Here is a 21,055-nt window from a genome sequence, read left to right as displayed (position 1 = left end):
TTGGAGATTTACTCTTGGCAGTGACTGGGAGACAACTGGTGTCATGCTTAGGAAAGGTTTGTTTCTTCAGATGCTGCTTGCTGCATCCCTGACTGCTCATGCACTAATTGCTGACAAATAAACATCCAGTTTATCCAGGAATCCATCAATTGGTCAGTAAAGCTGCAGCCTCTCTTTGCCCTTTCTCTGTCGTGGAGCCAATAATAATATTTTGCTTTCCAAAAATGGCAAATTTTACAGGATAACAAAACCAATATTGAAAAACCTATTTGTGAGGAGCTACAAAGAATGCCCCTCGTGTCTGGAATGTTGTGCCTTTTTGGACAGATCCCAGGGATGCCAGGACCATGTGTGTACCTGCCTGTGAATTTACCAGGCCAGTCCAATGCAATCAGCATTAATGAACAGTTGCAGCTCCTGCAGAAGAAACACTTCTGTTCTGTTGAGTTCATGCTGCTGCTTCCTTTCATTCAGCTCATTTATTCTATTTCTTGTTTCCAGCCTATAAATAAATGTTTGCACCGGAAAGCCAAAAACTGACAGACATTTCTTGCCTCATGTTTTGAGGGAGGTTTATAACCAATAACCAAGGAAAGGGCTTGTGCTGCAGATTTTATATGAGAATATCAAGAACCTGGATTCAGTGCAGTGGGAAGAGGGCAAATTATTTATTCTTTCCTGATTTGGTAACTGTAAAATAGTCTTAGTGATAATCTCTGTTTATGAAAACTGCCAGTTTTGTTTTGCACATGGCAGAGCCTGATGTGGGCATGAGGTGCCCCCAGTGGAGCAGAATTGGAGGGGCCAGGTAAATATGAATTCTGAGCTGAAATTTCCAAGCCAATGGTCAGAAGTCGTGGGGTGCTCTGGGATGTTTTACATAGAAAAGCTTCTTCTGTGGCAGAGCTCTCCTGGCTGTCAGTCCCTGAGGAGCACTCGTGGAGAAGTGCAAGCAGGAATCTTGTACAGCATTTCAGGAAGAGCAGCCTTGAAGGGGGGACAGATGGGAAACACCTGGTGATGGTAAAGAGCAGAGCAATCACTTCTCCATTCACCTCAATATTTCATGGTCACCTGTCTCTTGATGTCTTCAGCACAAAAGCTCTGACACTTGCTGTGAGCTGCTCTCTCCAGCTGTAGGTCCCATCAAACAGCCCTCATGATGAGGTGGTTGTTCTAGCTTGGGCAGTTCCCACAGGACTGCTCTGGGCCATGCTCTGCCTTAGGCCTTTTGTGGATGAGCAGTTTGAAGCTCTTGAGCCTCATTCTGCTCATGGAAGGGTTCTGCTTGTCCTGCTGCCTCTTTTGCTTGGGAGGACATGGTCTGTGCATGTCTAAACTTAGACTTACAAGACACTCAGATTAGGTGACCCACAAGAAACTATCCCTGGTGTCAGGTCAGGTTCAATAACACCATCTGGCTCCTAAATCTACCTGCAGAATTCATGGTGACATGTGAAAGAGAGAGGTGGGTGCTGGAGCTGCCCTGAGGCTAAAAGGCTTTGAGTTCAGTCACGTATTGCAAGGAAAAAGATTGAGTGGTTTGACTTGAGAATGACTGTAAGACAGGTGGTTATATGAAAAGGAATTGCTGGCCAGTGTTTAGATCCCACTGAGCATGTCCCTCTGCAAAAGAATCCCACAATCCTAGCTGGTATTTTTTGCTGGAAACCACAGCAGAGAGGCCAGGGGCATGATGGACACAAGCACTGAATGAGACTTTCCCTCTTCCAAACAATTCATCTGGGTCTGAGTTAAAGCACATTGTCAGGGCAGCCTGGAGGCTGTTTGTATTTTCCCTGGCTTAATTGTACCTGTTTTGTAGCTGAACAAAGGACTCTGCTTTCCAGGTTTATTGTTTTCATTCTGCTTAGAAGGATTTTGGTCAAAACAGAAAGATGTTGCTGTTTAGAAAGAACATTAATAATTAAATTGAGATACTCTGGGGAATATACCCCATAAGGCTGGATCTGTTGAATTTAAGTAGATCATAATAGTTTCCATGGCAACACACTCTGCTGTCCTATATATACAGAAAGGGTCTTTCTCATAGGATCAAATGCAGAGAGGAAGCTGCTATTTTAAAATATACCTTAAAAACACAAACACTGAACTAAGAGCAAATTGTTTCCTCTGTAAATGTTGTAGGAATTTCCTCGTCCTCGTTACACTGTGCTCACCTCTTTTCAGAACTGTCAGAGTGCAATCAGTCAAACCAATCCCCTGCTGACTCTAATGATTTATAGAGAACCTGAGGTCTAATGATGCTTTCTGATATAATCTACCTCACAGATACATCTGTATCTGGATATTTATAAAGCTGTAACTGTCATGAGCCTGCAATGGAGACTTCTGTGGTCCTTTTGAACAGGTCTGCAAAAATCCTTGTGTTCTGCTGCCTATCCTGGTGTCTGCTTGTGATCTCCCATCTCACTGTGCTCAGTAAAGCTGTTTTTATCAGTATTTGTACAGCATTGTGAGATCCTTGTGTTTGGTGTGTTCTGTTACAGCTGATTACAGCTGACTCTAAGATGATAATTCATGGTGAACACTTAGAGATAATTGAGGAACCATGCATTCACTTAGAAGATTTGGAGATTCTTCATTCCATCAAGAATTGCACAAACTCTTTTCCTCTAATCTAGCAATCTAATAAATGTATAATTTTATGTGCTCAGAAAAGCCTTACAGCCATGTGATCAGTTACAAAATCTGTGTGAAGTGTGATCATCCAAACAAAAAAGATGAAATTCAATAGAAAGCTTCTGAATGTAACTAAGAAAGAAGTCACACTACATGATGGGGAGGAAAAAAATTTGTATCTGGAATAATTAAAGCTTCTCTATTGTGCCTTTCTAAGTAGGCTAAGGGGTGCAGTGCCAAATTTCAGCAAGAACTGCCACAAAAAAAAAAAAATCCCAGTCCTGGCTTGTGGTAAACCTGAAGAATCAAGGCTGGATTTTCTGCAGACAAACTAAATAAATAGATGAAAAATGCTGTTTCAATGCAAACCTCAATAATTTTTTCATCCCTAGGGCAATACCAGAGCTTCAAATTGTGTCAACTGGTGCTGCTTTGCTGAGGTCAGGGAGTGGTTTAAATCCACCCAGGTGGGAGACCTAAGGTTGTGTTTGTAGTTCAGAATAGTGAAGGCCTTGCAGAGAGTGCCAGCTGCATCCTGGAAAATGGAATATTATGGGACTTGTGTTCTTGGTGAGCTTTGAGTTAAGCTGCCCTTTGAGTGGTGACAGTGAAGGCCAGAGGGCTCCTGTCATGATCCTTGCATTTTAGTATTGGGAGTTTCATCAGTAAATAGGAATTTGGGTTTGCCTGCACTTCAGGCACCCAAGCCAATCGAATGGGCCATCCCAAAGCTGGAATCAAGACCCCTCTGGCCTCACCTCTGGAGCTCTGCTGGGCTTCCCTAGCCAGCTTTTGTCTATGGAGTGGTCATACCCACTGAAAGCTGAGGGTGAAGAGCATGACACCTTCCCTTTAGGTTCAGTCTAAAGAATGCAAATGCCTTCTGGCACCCTAGCACATATTTAAAGGTACTTTAATCCCATCAGGCTGAAACTCTGTGATCTCTCCTGCTTCATGCCTGTACCTGGTGTGAAGCTCTGTCACACAGGGTGCTGGCTAACCATGGCCAGTGGCTCTGAGCTCATCCCTGATCCTGCCTACCTTAAACCACTGCTGCTCTGCAGACTTTTCAGAGCTGGACAGGCCAGCAGCTCACTGACAGCCATTTCCAGGGCCTGAGGGGATGTGACATATGTGATTTATGATACACACTCTCTGCCTGTTTCTACATATTGTTCCTAGATCACTGCAAAATCAGCAGTGAGACCCTGCAGACAGCCACTGAAAGATTCTTGCCTGCTGTCCATGAAGCAGGATGTGCATTTTAAATTTATGAGTACTATGCCTGATTTTGCATGGTACTTTAAAATTAACCAGTCTGCTTTCCATGTAGTTTGTGGTAATTTATATTTAATCTCATGTAAACCCATTCTGTAAAATCATACCCCCCACCCCCAAGGATTTATTTATAGATGAGATATTTTTTCATCTCTTTGATATAGTGTGTCCTGAGATTTCTTGCACTCAGATGTGCTATACAGCTATACTGGAATAGCTCAGCATTCTTTTTCAATTATTATTCTGCTGAGGTTTGCAGATACTTGGCTGTAACAAATCAGGTCCCCGTTCAAACACCATTATAATTTATGTATATTCTTGAGACCAGGAAACCTCACTCTGAGCAGCCAGGCCATAAATGGCTGAAGTCTGTGTAAATTCAGTTCTCCAGACACATTTTATACAGCTACATGTGTTTGAAACACTTTAACCATTTCATTTCAAAATAGAAATGCTTTATTCACAGTGGCACTTGCAACATTGTCATCCTCCTGTGTGAATCCCCTTGCCTGAGAGAGGGGACAGACACTGGGCTGTGGCATTTAACCCAGCAGTATTAATGAATAAGAAATGATGGAAGAGCATGCATGTGATAGCATGCAGTGTGGGTGTTCCCACAAAAAGTACAAGCTGCCTTCTCAAGCAGCTGCTTATTTAGAAATCTCTGAAATGGTCCTTGAAGGATTGGCTGTCTTCCCCTTTGCTTTCCTCTCCAGTTATTTCTCTGAAGTCTCCATCTGGCTCCTAAGACTCAGTTTATATTTTATTTTATATTTTGAGTAGCTGCCAGCTGAAAGGTACATGTGTGAGAGGAAAGGTGAGAATGGAAAAGAGGTGAAGTCTCTAAGCCAAAAGAAAGAAGAGAGGCAAAGCCCCTTCTGTTCAGAATTGTGCAATGCACAGGCTCTTTACCCAAGCCTGAGACAAAGTGGTGTTCCTCATGGTGTAGGGATGGAGCTGTGCTTGTCACAGGCTTTGATCTGAACACATTTGTGTTTGGGGAAATGCAGAATAGAAGAGAGCAGCATGACTTATCCCTTTTGCTCTCTAAGGCTCTCAGCTAGAGCCTGAAATTCAGGGACATGAGAATTCTGGGAGAGATCAAAATTGAATGCAAATGGGAACATGACATCTTCTGTCAGAAGGAGGATTGAGTATCTGGATAGCAACACTGCTGTATTGAGGCATTAAAAAAACCTGATGTCTTCATAAAATTGTGAAACTGGATTTTAAATCCCAACTTCTATAATGCATGCATATATTGCATATATCTGTGAGCATCAGATATTTTGATTTGTACTCTGAACCTGCGAGGCTGTGTGTGTGCTCTTTTCTGAGAAACTCTTGCCTGATACTTTATTTTGAATGGAAATGTTCCTGTAAGTGCTTCCAAGAAATCACCTGATGAGAATAAATGAGAAATGTGGGAATTGCTGGGATGTGCTCACAGTGAGATTGTCTCTCTGTGTAATGATGGGGGTGGCACAGAAGCAGTGCCTGGAAACTGCAGCTTCCCTTTCTAGATCTCACACTGCCTGGGCTGTGACCAAGCTGCTGATTTCCAGTGGTGAAAACCATTTATTTTCCAGCATGGGCAATGGAACATGTAGATATCTGTCATCTCAGCCTTCTCTGAAAGTTTTTACCCTAGGTATCTATTTGTCCAAAATTTAAAATTGTCAGATGTCATTGTAAAGCTCTCAATATGAGCTGCTGTGCCAGGAAATGCTTCAGTAGATACCTGTCCTTGCTAGTGAGCCTTGCCTGCTCTTTAGGTAATAGGTGGTTGTTAAGAAAATATAATGTAGGTGAATAGTAGTTGTGCTGTAAAAATCAGCGGAAGTAAAAAGAAACCCCTTTCTCTCTCTTACCTTTAGTTAAAGACCCAAACTTCACTCACTAGGATATTACAGGGATTCAAATCTAGTCTTTTGGTGTAACAGGGAAGTGTTTAACCTGTTAAGCTTCAGGGAGAAGCTATGGTAAGATTGGAAAATATCAGAAATTTAAAAGAAAATCAAATATTTGTCAAGGAATACAAAACCTGGAGGTATTAAAAAGATAAAATTATTTGTGAGGAATAGGGAAGGAATTGTCTTTTTGTAGCAGAAGTGTGTTCACTTGTGAGGTGAATCATGATATAGGAAAGTTAAATAGATGTAGAGAGATTTCAAAGCTCAGAAGAGAAGCCTTGCATTTTAAGAAACATCCCAGAGTGGCTAAGGAAATGTGTCTAAGTTCTACTTGTACAGATTGTACATGGATACTCTTTGTTGAGCAAAAGCAAAGGTATTCTAGAATGCTCTGTACAGATTGCATGAGCTGTATCTGTCCCATGCACCTGGCCAGTGAATTACAAGTCAGAGTATTTAACTTCAGCTGCAGTTCTGGGCAATATGCAGGTGTCACTGAGAGGATGGGCAGGAATTTTGGAGGCTGGGCAGCTGTATCTCCACCTGGGCTATCTTAGCCCACCCACACTGTGGGCTGGTAAGCTCTGAGCCAGAAAAGTGACAATATCCTGCCCAACCCAAGCAAGTTAAAGGACAACAGATGCAGCTTTTGTGTGTCAGCACTGCATGATGGATGTCCAAGCAGGGGAATGCTCAGCTGGGCTGATGTACAAAGTACAAAATGTACAAAGGGGATCTGAGAACTCAGCTATTTCCCAAAGACTTGGAGAGAACTGATTGAACATGGTGAAAGCTTACAGAGGTGCTGGTATTTCTGTGCCTAGGTTACTGCTGGGTCCGTAAGTACAGCCCTGAAAAGCCTTTTAGAATGATTAGATCAGAAAAATTAAAGACTTCTGGACCCTGGAGTGTGTATTTGTCCTGTTACTATCATAGGTCAACCCTTCAACAGTGCAGAATATAACTTTTCTTAGGAGCAATTTCATGTAATCTTTCTTCATTTAACCTGAAAATACAGTTCTCCAACCTCTGAAGGATAAATTTAGGTTGTCTGGAGGAGATTGTCATTTAAGAAAGCCCTTTAAATCAATTTTAGCTTGATCAAGGCTTTGCAGCCCTTGATCTTTTAAAAAAATTATCCTAGCATGAGTATTAACCATGTGTGGGTCATTCACTTTCCCTGTGAGGCTCCCAGCTCCAGCAGAAGAAAGGTTGTGTCATTTTATCTCCAGATATGTGCTGTGGGCCATGGTGTTTGGCATAGGGGTAAATAAGCTGATAATGACCTCTCTACTCATGGCTTTGTGTAAGAATAGATCATGCAGCAACATTACCATAAAACCATGATAGCAACTGCACAGTTAATGACACAAAGCCTTGTATGTGAGTGTGTGGCTGTAGAGATAAGGGAAATGTAGCTGTTCCTCTAGCTCACCAAAAATGACTAAGCAAGACAATTAGAGCACTGTTTGTAAATATTCATTTCATCTCCCTGCCCCTCTTTTTGAAGCTCTGCTAACAGCACCTATTCTGTGTGAAGTCCCAGAGTTAAGATGGTGTGGTGCTATTCTCCACATGCTTCCCTTGGCAATCCAGTGGGTATTCCCCAGCTTGGCTCCTTGGGGACAGCACCAACTGCAAAGGAAAGGGAGTGGTGGGGCTGAGGAAGAAGGTTCTCCAAGCAGCAAGGAAGAATCTCCTCATCATCCAGGGACTGGATCCCTGGCCCTGCTGTGCCTCTGACCATAGGAATGATGGAGTGCTGTTCTCTTCCAGATCTCAGCACAGGGCTGGGATAGCAAGAGGATTATCCAGCAGGTTGAAGAAAGTGATTGTTCCCCTCTCTTTTGCAGCTATGGGGGGATGTCACAGTTTCTGGCTGGAGTAGAGTATCCCATTTGTGTTTCCCTGGTAGAAGGAGAGCCCTGGCAGCAATGAGTCCAGTGGGAAGAGGGTTGGAGAGCATGGTGCACCAGAAGAGATGAGTGGGATGTTTGTTCAGCCTTAATAAGAAATGGTGAAGGGGAGATGTCAGTGCTGTCTTCAAAAATGAGGAGGATTGTTACAGAGAAGGCTTTTTGTGGAGGTGCAGCAAAAGGGGGAGATGTGGCATTCACATTCTCTGAACAGAGAGAGACATAATTCTCTCTCAGGATTTTTCCTGGAGAAGCACAGAGAGAAGAAGAGAAAACAATTCTCATCTCTAATTGCTGCTCCTGTTGTTTTTGCACATGTGGAATGTGTTAGGAAGATTGTTTACCTGAAGTGATTTGTCAATTGGATTCTGCTGAGGATGGTTTTGATTCCTTGGCCAATTGGCTCAAACCTGTGACAGTCACAGGTTTTTCTTTAGTATTCTTTAGTATCTTTTGTATAGTATCTCTTTAGTATATAGTATTAATGGAATATAGTATAGTTTTAATAAAGCAATTGTTCAGCATTCTGAATCATGGAGTCAGATGCCGACCATTCCCTGTGTCAGGGGTTCCCTGTTTTCAATAGGGAGAGGCAATGGAAACAAATTGCAGCAAAGGAAATTCCAATTATATATATATAAATAATTCTTCAAAGCAAGGGTAAGCAAGCAGGAACAGGAGTCCAGAGATGAAGATACTGAACATTTGACTGGATGGGGCTCATGATTTATTTCTGGCAAGGGATTGGTGCTGCTCCTTTGTTCCTGGGTGAGCCTGGTTCCTCCAGATTCAGCCCTGGGGGAAGTGCTCCTGCTCTGCAGTGAGCATTACCAATGCAAGCTCAGGAGCCCAGTGCTGGGTGCTGGCTGTTCCATGTGTTCTCCAGGAGAGCTCCAGAGGTTCAATAGGTACATTGTGACCATTGTGGGTGAGTATGTGAAGGAGAAGAAGTGAAACAAGAGGTGCCACTGGGCTGTCATTTTGGTGTGCTTTCCATTCTGTGTGTGAGCCCAAGCCCACTCTCTGCCCTCGCATGCCATAATGAATCTCATTCCTCTGTAGGTGCTAACCACCCCCAGCCTGTGAAGTGCTCTGGGGAGCCTCTCCCATTGCCTTGTCACGATGGGTGTCACCCCCGTGGGGCTGATGCTGCCCAGGGACAGCCCTGAGAGGTGCTAGGTCAGGGTGTTATTTAGGCTGCCCCAGCTGCTGTTTTGTACCACTTATCCTAACACCATGATTTAGGATTAGCCACTAAATGGTCATTTTTCTTCTAATTTATTTTAATTAGAGGCAAAGAGTTGTCCTGGTAGTTGAAGCTGAATTCAGAGGTGTAGCCAGCAGATCTGATTGATTATTCATTAGGGGTCCATGGCTTCAGAACAGAGCTGTGTTTCCTTCTGCTTTCCTCTCCCTTATGTCTGGGTTAGTCTGGAGGCTGCTCTGTATCAGTTCAGCTCCAGCTGGAGAGCTCTGCTTTCATGTTTATCTCAGTTGCACCATGCATTTCATTACAATGGTGTTATTAGCTGTATAAAATGGAGGGATTAAAAAGGATGAATGAAATGACAAAAGACCCTGGAGGAAAGAACTCTATTAAATTCACACCACAAACCCTAGTCAAATACTTGTTAGAAAAGACTAGAAGTCTTTCTTTTTCAAGCTGCATGAGAGTTTCTTGTTTTCCTGTGTTTTAAAATAAAAGTTATGCAGGTCCTAGTACGAAAGCAGGTGCCCAGCCACTCCCTAAAATGTTTATAGTATACCCAGAAGAAATACCAATCTGTGTGTGGGGGCCAGAAAGAGAAACTTGGTCTGCATGGCCTGTGAACTCACAGCAATTTTGCAGCTGTTATATTTAGCATGTGGCATTCTGATACCCGTGCTAACCAAAGCTTGGAGCTGGGCTGAATATTCTGAAATTACCTGTAGAATCATCTTGCCTTAACTTTCTTACACTCTTGCTTTAAAACTGGAGTTCAAAACTGGGCACTGATATATCATGTCCTGATATGATTCTTCCTGTATGATTTTAATGTCTCACTTTCTTATCATTTAAAATAGACATAAACCAGTAATTAAATAGAAATAATCAGAAATCAGTAGTAATGCCACCAGCTTTGATATTCACATCAATAATGTTTTACTGCACTTTGAGATCCTCCTTTGAGATGTGTTATCAAAATGAGAAGAAATGTTTTAAAGATGTATGTGGGTTGTTTGTTTACTTAACTAAGAGGTGGACATTGGTTTTGGAACCTGGAGGTTACACTGAGTTGGGTCCCACTTGTTTTCAGTGAGTCTGGTCCCTCAAAATGTTTGGTCTTCTGGGTTTTCTGGTTAATGTTCTGGAATCCTCAGAGAGGTGAGAAAGTCACTTCCTGATGGAAGGAGTTATGCTGTTAATTTACCAGCATCTGGTAAATAACAGTAAATTAACATTAAATTAACATGTACTGTTAATTTACCAGCATCTACCGGATCCTCCATAGTAGTGGAAGGTGGCCCTGCCCATGGCAGGGGTTTGGAACAGCAGTAGGATTTCACCTCAGGCTGTTTTGCACCAAGCTGGCCATGACTGTGCCTGACCATTTCTGGACCAAACTGCTCTCCTTGGCTAGCAGAGAGAGCTACCCTGGGTTTCTCCTCCTCTGAGAGCTTCTGGAGAGCTCCAAGGCCCAGAGGTACCCACAGCAACCTTGGGACTGCTTGATCTGTTACAGTAGATTGAGTCATTGGTAATCCATGGAAAGTCAGTATTTTGCATTGCTTTAGCTGAGTCTTTGGGCCAAAGAGACTTTCTGGTTTAATTTTGAAATTGCATTGAGCTAAAATATTCCTTGCATTTAGTTAAGCACTTCTAGTAATGTTCTGTCCCTGAGAAGCTGAAGTAACAATACTCTAAGGAGGTTATCTTGCAATTGATTTGGATGTGTTATGGTTTAATTTAATTTTTTTATTCCTGTTTTCTGTCCCAAGAGTACACCACAAGAAGTCTAAAGCTGCCTTTCAGTGAGATGTAGATGAACAGGAGCTTTTGTTTCTCACCACTTCCTCAGACAGTGGTAGCACTTACGGTTTGATGGTGGAAGTCTTTCGTAAACTGAACTGAGTTTTCAGATACAGAGAATGTAGTAGGATTATGTTCTCAGTTTGGGTTTCTGTACGTGGTTATACTTCCTAAAAGGTGATTCATATAGTATCAGTCAAAATAATTCCAAAATAATACTTTCAACATGATGTGGTTTTCTATGAAAATAATGTGGAGCTTCTCTGTTGATAAGCAATCCATAGTTTGTACCTTTTTTTAGCCTAGAAATCAGTTTGGTTAGGTTATAAGTTTTTCTGTTCCTTTTCATATCATGAGCCTACCATAAATCTGTAGGCTAACTCACAATGCAGATTTTGAACCATCTGTCAGCTCTGGAATATAATATCAGTGCTTCTAAAAAAGCTTTTTCCCACATAAACATCCCCCTCTCCAGAGTCAGGAAAAGCAGCCCTTCCCATCTAAAACATACCATTTAGTTTTCAAATTGCCATTTATCTGACTTGGAGGAAAACAAAGCTCTCAAAGCCAGAATTATAAGGTCAGTACTGGACAGGGAAAACATTGGGGCACACAGACCCTGAGCCCTGCATTTTGGAGCAGTGGAGCTGGGTGAAGATCTGACCTGGTCACAGAACAGGAATGTTTTCTTTTCTAAAAGATACGGATTTGATTTCCCTCAGTATCACATTTTGATGGATTGATTGCTTCTTCTTCCCCAGAAGAGTGATGAAGCCGTGGGCTGAGCCAGCTGTGAAAATGTGGATTTTATGATTGGCTTTTCGCAAATATGAAAATGAATATTATATGTGTTGTGTTAGAAAGTAATGCTGCATTAATTCTCTTAAGTAGTGTGTTAAATATAGTTTTAGGTTATAACAAAATGTTAAAATAGAAACTATGCTATGTAAAATGCTTTTTTTTTCCTAAAGAAAGTACTAGCACTGAGATAGCAGTCACAAGACACCTAGATCTTTCAGAGAAAGAGAATTTATTACTCCATTATCAGGAAAAACTGACTTGTTCCTGCCTCACTCTGGCCGGATGATGCTGTTAAGATTATGAGGAAGAAGTTGACAATGACCAGACAGAATCCTGTATTTGAATGGAATTTATGCATCATGTATAAGATGTATGAATATGCAACAGGTCATTGTTTTTAAGGGTTAATCCTCTGTTAATGGGTGTCCTTTTTCGGGCTTATTTTGCCCAGAAAGATGTACCTGCACGTCCGTAACTCTATGTTTCTATTGTCTTGTATTGTCCTAATGAAAATTGTCCAAATTATTATTACTCTAATTGTATTACTGCTGTTATAACCATTTTATTACTATTAAAATTAAAAAAAATATTTTAAAAACAAGTGATTAGTGTTTTTCCCACCTGCACTGGCTGTAAGCTGGGGCCGTGGGCTGTTTCCTCCCGTGGTGCTGCTGAGCTGGGGCTGGAGAGGGAGGAGCAGCAGCAGCACAAATGCCTCTGGTGAGGCCCACGAGACCCTATCTCTGCCAGGCAGCTGCTCAGAGCCTCCTGGGCTGTGCCAGCCACAGTTTTCTTGTTTACTGCAGCTTCTCACAGGTCCCACACCAGGCCCACACGCTCTCCACACAGACCCCTTTTCAAACAATGTCTGGGTCACAGCAAATTCCTCTCTCTCATCAGCAGCTCCACTGATGGCAGCGTGAAGTAGAACAGAGCAGCAGCTTAGTAAACCTCCACCTGCAAGGAATTTGCTTCCTAAAATAGCTGCAGAGCTGTGGGGTATTTTTTTAGCAGCCACACAGGCATTCTCTGTTCTGAAGGACTGGAAAGAGAACTTTCAAGTGTTGGCTTGAGTGTGAATCGATAGAATTCTGCCTGAGTTTGAGGAGAGTCTGGAGCAGTAACCCTGGGAAGGGTTAAGTACCTGCCTAATCTTGAATGGACTTTAGATATGATACTCAAGGGTACTCCTGCAAACATAACCCTGTGAAGACCCTTCACTGCTGGTAGCTTTTCTAGGAATGTCAGGCTTTGGTAGGCATCACGTGCCCTGTCATAACAATCCCAATATTTAACAAGGTCTCTCCATCAGTAATAGAGTTATTTTAGCATTTCTATCTTCTTGTTACAGGAAGTGTGGAAAAGGGAACAGTGGGGACTGGTCTTGTTTAGACCAGTCTGAATGTAGAGTTTCTATGTGAACAAATGTAATAGCTCACAGAATCATTGAGGTTGAAAGAGACCTTCAAGATCATCCAGTCCAGCTGCCAACCCCAGACAACCACAGTCACCCCTAAACCATCTCCCCAAGTGCCACATCCCAACACCTCTTGAATACTTCCAGAGATGGTGACTCACCACCTCCTTGGGCAACTTATTCCAATGCCTAACCACTCTTCCAGTGAATTTTTTTTTCTAATATCTAATTTGAACCTCCACTGGTGCCACTTAACACCATTTTCTCTCACCCTTTCACTGTAGACACCACAGAGGAGACCAACTCCACCTCACTACAACCTCCTGTCAGTTCTAAAGAGCAGTGAGGTCTCCTTGAGCCTCCTCTTTCTCCACAACCCAAGTTCCCTGAGCTGCTCCTCATAGAACATGTCCTCTAAGCCCTTCACCAGCTTTGTTGCCCTTCTCTGGACATGTTCCAGCACCTCAACATCCTTTTAGAAGTGTTGAGCTTAAAACTGAGCACAGCACTGGAGATGTGTCCTCACCAATGCCCAGCACAGGGGGACAATCCCTTCCCTGGAATTGCTGGCCACGCTATTGCTGATACAGGCCAGAATTCCATTTGCCTTCTTGGCCACCTGGGCACACTGCTGGCTCATTCCCAGCTGGCTGTCAACCAGCACCCCCAGGTCTCCTTCTGCTGAGCAGCCTCTCAAACCACCCTGCCCCCAAATGCTTGGGGTTGTTGTGACCCAAGTGTAGTTGTGTGACAGCTCCAGGCTGGCCAAGGCCAGTTTCTCCACCCATCCCCACTGTTGTTTCTTCACCTGTTTGTGCCTGGCCATCTGCCAGCTCCTGTGTGAGGAGTGCCCTGGCTGAGGAAAACAACAAAGGGTCATGACAACTGCAGAGGAACGTGTGCTGCTTTGGGAAGATGAAGGCTGCTTAAATTAGAAGCATTAAGGACAGTCCTTGACTTGCTGTTTCTGATGGAAGGCCAGAAGCAGCTCTGCTCAGGCAGTGTCCCTGTGCCCTGCAGCCACACCAGGAGGAGCAACTGGGTTTCAGCAGCCATTAGGTTACATTAACCAAGATGAAGTTTCACTTTGCTTCTGTAGTAACCTGGCTGAGAAGTTGGAGGTGGATCTGGATGGAAAGCAAAGCATCTTTGTGTTAGAGGTCTCCTGGATGTGCCTTCTGCTTCCTTGGTGTGGGTGTGTTTGTTCTTTGGAAGCGTGGACGTGAGGACATGGTCCTAGCAGACCAGAAGAATTCAGCAGGTCACCAAGGAGGTGCAGAGGAAACTTTCCCAAAGCAGAGGGATGTGCTGGGTGGCTGTGCAAGTGGACCTTTACCTGCATGACTGGCTGAGTGACATGGGCACACCTGCACGTTTGTGCTTGGGCACTGAAGCAGCCCCAAAAGGATTTGATTCAAGTGGAGTTTGAAGTGAGCCTGATCTGTCCCAGGGATATCAGGACCCAGCACTTTCCTTGAGAGATATTTTTGTCATGAGTGCTCTCAGAGTGTATCAGGGTGTCAGTCTGCTGTGGTCAGGTATCCACATCTCCTGGGGCCCAAGGTGGGGATGGTGTCAGCTGTCACCCTGAGGGTGAGCAGGCAAGTTCCTGACTTCCCTGGAGCCACCATTCTGCTGAACAGTGACTGCAAAGAATCTGCAGGAGCCACCTCCTAGGGAAGACAGGGATATAGCTCCTCTGCAGCTGGTGCTTCTTCCACCCCAGCCCCCTCTTGAATATCAGGCATTTGGCCTGATATCCAGGGACTCAAATTAACCCTTACCCTTACCTTGTGCACTGCTTATTTTCACATCCCTGACTGCTGGATTTCAACCAGGAACCTTCAGTGCAAAGACAGTGCTGTTTATTTTTAATCTGTGGCACTGTGGGAACATTAATTAGGACTGATAATAAGGAACACAAACCTATTGGCACCCTTCTTGGTTGTATCATTGAGGAATGCTGGCATGGTGACAGCTCAGCTTCTGTTTTCTGGGCCTGAAACACACACTAGCCAGTAAACATGTTGAGAAAATAGGAAATATCTCATTGATTCCTAAATGTGTCCATCCCTGTGCACAGAAGTTGCTGTCTTGGCTGCTGTGTGCCTGTGAAATGGGAACATTTGTTATTTATGGGCAAAATAAGGGCAGTTCTATTTGTGTTGTGGTGGTACAGTGTTCTAAGTGTTTGGGCAGCCCAAACACTGCTGGTGGCATGGTAACTAGAGGAGCAAAACTTGGGAGCCTTGGGATGTAGATAGCCCCTGCTGGTGTATTTGTAACAGCACCCAGAAAATACCCCTGTGGTTAAAAGTGCTCAAGGGAGTGGATGTGCAGGCATTTCTGGAGGTAACCTGAGTCCTGGCAAGAACTCCTGAGAATCACTAAGAGCCTTTCCATTTATTGCAGGGGCTATTTTATGGAGCATGAGAGTTAATTTTGTGGGTAAATGACTTTTCCATGAGGAAAGCAGCATCACCAAATCAGAACCCAAGATGTCCTGTGGGACCCTCCCAGGTCATGGTAGCAGCTCTGAGGCTGTTCCCCAGAGTGTAGCCTGGATTCTATCAGGAATACTGGCACATCTGGGATAGCCTGTGCTCTTTGATGGTCAGACCACTGCTCCAGCAGATCCAGAGAAGGAATAGAAGGATTTTATAGCCAGGTCTGACTGTGGCTGTGCTGGTAAGTGGAGACAGAAGGAGCTTTGGTGATGATGCAGCTGCTCCCCTGGAATATGACAGGGTTTGTTAAAGAGGAGCCAACAGTTCAGTTGCTTTACTATTCCCCTGACAATCAGGAAACCCCACAATATGGGTTATTTCCTGTGTCATTTAATGGTAAACTTGAATAATGAAACCCAAACCCCAAATCCTACATAATGTAATTATATTAATAAATACAGTTCATCCATTCCACATATCTCCTGGTGGTACAGGGGGTTTCTCCCCTCCTTTTGCCTTTGTTCTCTTTATTGAGTTGAGCATCCTCTTGCTCTGCATCAGGAGGAGTAAATAACCTCAGTTATCTGTCTTTGTTGCAAAAGAAACACTTACAGCCTTTCCAGTCCCTCTTATGGATCCTCCCCAGTGCACTTCCACTTTCCCTGTCCTTCTCTTTCCCCTCCTGCCTTCGTGTCTCCCTTTTGACAAAGAATGACCAGAAGCACATGTAATGACCCAGGCTGGGGATTGCTGCTGCTGAGGTGCCTAATAGGATTATAGGATTTTCAGCATTAATCCTTATCCTATTCTTTAGGCAGTCTAACCTTTTACTTAGATTTTTGCCTCCTGTTGCACAATTACTTGACTCTTCAGTGATTTCTTTACAGCTGCTGTTTTGTCCTTTTCCAAGGTGATTGTAATTGGTGTAGACCTCCAGCACAGAGCAGTGCTGGAACTGTTAGGCTGTTGTGGTGATTTGTTTAGTGCTGCAAGTGAGCTTTTCCTAGCTCACTGATGGATGTCACCACTTCCTTGTGTCTCTCTATACCCTGAGGGTGTGTGCTTGCTTTAGCCCAGGCTGCAGAACATTTCTGTAGCTTTAAATGTAGCAGCTACTCTACATCAAGCTCTGGGAGGTTTGGTGATCAGGATATCTGCTTCTGCACAGAAGGTAAAAGGGCCAAGGCTTTCTTGGGTACAGAGCTCATTCAAAGAAGCTTTGAAAGATGGAAATGGGTGGGGAGTGAGTTGATGCTGGTTTCCTAAGGAAATGAGACTTAAGTTGTCTGTTTTTCCACTGCTGCAAAACTTTTGGATCTGCAAAGTCGTTGTGGCCAAAACAGATGGGTGAGAGAGGTCTCAAATATAAATTTCCTACATTATTCCTAAGAATTAGCTGCTGGCTAGGAGACTGTTTTATAGCACTGTTTGCCAGGAGGTAAAAGCTGCAGTGCTGACTCCATAGGTAGCTCATTAATTTGGCTGGCCAGCACCAGACAGACAGACAGACAGACAGTGCCTGTAACACAGAAAGAGTCACAGCACATCTGAGTCTCAGCTCAGCTGGCAGCTGTGGGAGGGAACTGAGGAGCAGTCCTGTGATTTTGGGGAGGTGGGAAGAAAGCTGAAGGTCCTGTGATCTGGTTCAGGAACATCAGAAGCGTGGCAGAAGAAGGATACGGAGATGAGGAGGCCTGGGGAATGATGTGGTTGGAATTGGGCTGCAGGCTCAGACTGGGGGCTGTCAGGATGACTGCCAGGGAACAGCTTGTTTTGGAGGCAGTGAACTGATGTGCAATGGGGAGCAAGGAGCACAGGAGCCCCAGGGTGTGGGAGAATAAATGCAGGGAACAGCAGAGAAAGAGGGTGGTGGCACTGCAGTCATTAAAGGAGAGAAGGGACTGAGGTAGGATGTGATAAAAGAGCAAACCAACAGGGGTTAGGAACAACGTTTTCAGGCATGGAAAGCAAAGATAAGTTACTCCAGCTTGTTAGGCTGGGAGTGGGGGTGACTGAGACAGGGGAGAGAGGCTTAAACATGGGTGCATCCAGGTGGGGTAGAGAGCACACAGAGGTGGAAAGGAGACTTGGACAAAGAAAGACTTGATGGCTTTCAAGGGACAAAGGAGGGACAAAGGGTCAGCCCCAGGTTTGTAGCGTGCAGAAGGAGTGCTTTGGCAACATTCTGAGCATGGGGATGAAGGCAGGCAGGAATCAACAATAATTTAATTTATTTAATTTTGCAGGAAGCTTGGATGAAGGGGAAGTGAGAATTATTGTCTTCAGCAGGGTAGAGGAACTGAGGGAAGAGATGCAGGATTGATGTGTGTTTGAATTAAATAAATTGTACTCGACCCTGATCCAAAGCCAAGTGAAGACAGTAACTTCAAGAGACTTTTTGGAATATCCCTATACACAAATATTTGTTTTAAAACCCCTGAATATGCTTTACAGAAATGCCCAAACATCTTTTCTCTTCCATTTGTAGAGTGTACCCAGAGAATGTGACCCCAAGCCACTTAGTAAGCCACAGCAGTGACAAGACTGGCTTCCAACATTCCTTAAAACAATTTTCAGTCTGGTAAACCACAGCAGTAATAAATGTCCATATATGCACACAACACCCTGCAAGGCAAATCAGTGAAACTCTGAATCTCCAGTTTAGGGAGATCACATCACCTTATTAACTGTCCCTTGCTCTGCACATGCAAAATTATTGCAATTTCCTTCCCTCACATGATTTTTTTCCCCAAGTATTTATTGTCTGCAACTAATTATTTTCTGGTATTCCTATAAACCATTTGTTTCTTCAGGATCCAGTGACTTTCTGTGTCCAGCACAAACTGAGGAAATGAATATCAATCATTCATGATTATTTGCAGGAAATAAAAGTGTGAGATAGCAGCCAGCCTAGGCCAAGAAGGAAGAACAGCATTGCAGTGCATTTTATAAGGAGAGCCAAAAATATTTTTCATGTGCTCAGCTGTTATTTTCTGAGTATTGTAGCTTTCTTCTTTTTGTGAACTCTTCCTTCTTTGGATTAGGTCCTGCTCCCACTGAACTTGGAATATTTGTTATTATATCTCAGTGAGAGCAGAATCAAGCCACTGTGTGTGTGTTCATCCTTGCCTTAACCCATGTTGCTGTTTGGTGGGATACTGCAAAGGACAAAACCACTTCTGGTTTCCCAGGATCTTCCTGAGTGTTTGTATCTGATCCTTGCAGATAGCACAAGCCTCTCTGAGTGAAATAGGTTTGGAGCTGACTGCTACCAGCAAAGCTTTTTGAAACCAGTGGGAAGCCTCTGTAAAATGTTGAATCTCCTCGCTCAGTAGCTGCTTTTCTGAAGTCTGCATTGTGCTTCAGGTTCTGCTAAGCCATGCTACAGTGAGCATGATGAATAGCAGGCAAATTGCCTTTGGTCACTGCTTTGGAAATCAAGATGTGTGCTGGCTCACCCCATTCTTTCATAAATACCTTCCTGAGCTCCGGGGAGGATGATGGTGCACCATATCCCAGAGTGTTAATTTTTAATGCCTTATGCACGTAATGGACTTGACTGTAATTATGAGTCCCTCAGCACACAGTCACTGCTGGCAGGGTGGAAAAAGATGGCTCTGGGTCCATGTGGCTCCACAATTAGGGATTGAAACATTGATCATTTTCATTCCCAGGAGCAGAGGAAACAGTTGTGTGAATTAAAAGCAAAAGCTTCAACGGAAGGATGGGTAGTTGCAAGCCAATAAACATTACCCTGCAATCTATTAAATTTAGACTTTGCAGCATCATCCTCCTGCTTTGAATAAAACTGACTGAAACCTGGGCAGGGCAAAGTGGTTTTGACAAGCCTATGCTTACGTCCAGAATAATCCAAGTGAATAAGCATGTAGGCAGTGATGCAGAGAGAACCCAGGATAAAAAATTCTCCACGTGTTTTTCTCAGTAGTGCTATTTTTAACTTACAGATCCTTGTTTCTTTCTTACATGAAATCTTGAAGCTGACAGCATCCCTTTCAGGCTTGAAAATGAAAGGAAGCTGTCTGAAAGAGCAGCAGAGCTAGGACTTTTAGGCCTCATCATGTTGTCATATCTTGGTGGGCAGATTCCTTCTCCTTTCATGAGCCCAAATTGACTTTACTGAACAGTGCAAGGTTCTTTCATGTACCAGGTTTAATGTAGGATAAGGCACCCAAACCCTTGCATCAGTAGAACCTGAATCCTGCTTTATCATCTGCCAGCTTTTCAGAGTACTGAATAGAGGTGGAAGGGATTTTAGGCAAATAATTCTCTCTCTGAAAGCAATACTCCCATATTCCTGGTGTTGCAGTAGATTGTTTCAAGATCAGACTTTTAATTTCCTTTTGAAAGTGTGGTGGTGGCCTTTTTTGTTTGGTTTGGTTATTTTGTTTTGTGTGTAACTCATATGGTAGAGATGTGGAAACCTTTGCAAAAGGAAAATCAGCCTGAATCTCTGCTCTTCATTCAAGTCACTGGCAATAGCTGCTCTGAATTCAGTGATGCAAAATCACTCCTGTGCTGTACTTAGTGCACTCAAGCTTAAATCAAATCCTTACACTTTTTACCAGTGAAAAAACCACATTTAAAACACAGGGGGAAGAAAATAAATCTTTCCCTGTGACAGAAAATAAATTTAATCTGTTTATTGTTTGTTTGTTTTTTCCAGGCTTATATTTGGCACACTTTACCCTGCATATTATTCTTACAAAGCCGTGAAATCAAAGGACATCAAAGAATATGTGAGTAATGAGGTTTGTGGCTGTGCTGGGGGGTTGTTTTCTAAGATTGCTCCTCACCACATTGGAAAAGTGTTGTCTGTATTCTGGGAAAGCTCATAAAGGGGCAGATTGGCCTGAAGGTGGACTGGTTGTTTGCTGGGCACCAATGAGCCTTGGGTTTGTGCTCCTGGCCCCAGTGCAGAGCTGATGTGCTCCTTGACAAATGCATGCTGCTCCTCTAGTGGTGAGATACACAGTCACTTAAAAGGCATTTGGCATCCAGAGCTTTGTGTGCTCTTCTTTGTTTCTGAAGAGCAGCATAAATCAAAGCCTTTTCAAAAAGCCTTGAAGCTTTAACTGCTCATTCAAAACAAGGATAAGAGGAGGCAACTAGAAGTGCATATGACTGAATCCTCAGACAGAAACATCCTTCCTTGCAGAGCGACCTATTTACAGGCAGGTCTGGCAGCTGGGTGTGCTCTCTTTTTGCTTTTTGCTGAAAAATCTGCCCTGGGCCCTGGTTTCTAAAGGCATATGGGGCCACCAGGGAAAGTGAAATGAGGGAGAATCAAAAGCATTTGGATGCTGTTGGGGTCCTGTGGGATTTGTAGTTCCCTTCACAACCTGAGCTCTTTTAACTTCATTGAACCCAGCTCAGCCTCCAGATCTTGACTCTTCAATCCTCTCAAGATCCCAGGGATAACAAGCCCATTTTCTCATCTGGATGACAGCATACATGTCTATCCCATTAAATCTTTAGTGCAAACTCAATCTGGGACTCACTGTGGCTGCTAAGAGTTTTGTTTATAACTTTCCTCCTTCAGAAAATGATTTTGGGTATTTTGAGAATCATAAGTGTTACAGAACACAGCAGATACTTAAGGTAAAATGTCT

General features: G+C 43.5%; 1 protein-coding gene across 1 annotated transcript in view; it reads left to right on the top strand.

Moving 5' to 3' along the window:
- Window positions 1-21,055, top strand: part of REEP1 (receptor accessory protein 1) — a 68,645-nt gene that overhangs the window by 7,989 nt on the left and 39,601 nt on the right. Inside the window, exon 2 of the mRNA XM_066548762.1 lies at window positions 20,110-20,182. Within this exon, the coding sequence (XP_066404859.1) occupies window positions 20,110-20,182 (73 nt within the window). The remainder of the gene's footprint in view (window positions 1-20,109; window positions 20,183-21,055) is intronic.

The sequence above is a fragment of the Molothrus aeneus genome, chromosome 4 (genome assembly GCF_037042795.1).
Source record: "Molothrus aeneus isolate 106 chromosome 4, BPBGC_Maene_1.0, whole genome shotgun sequence".
NCBI classification, from domain to species: domain Eukaryota; kingdom Metazoa; phylum Chordata; class Aves; order Passeriformes; family Icteridae; genus Molothrus; species Molothrus aeneus.
Note: the sequence above shows the minus strand (reverse complement) of the source record. Positions and strands in the feature narration are given on the sequence as shown.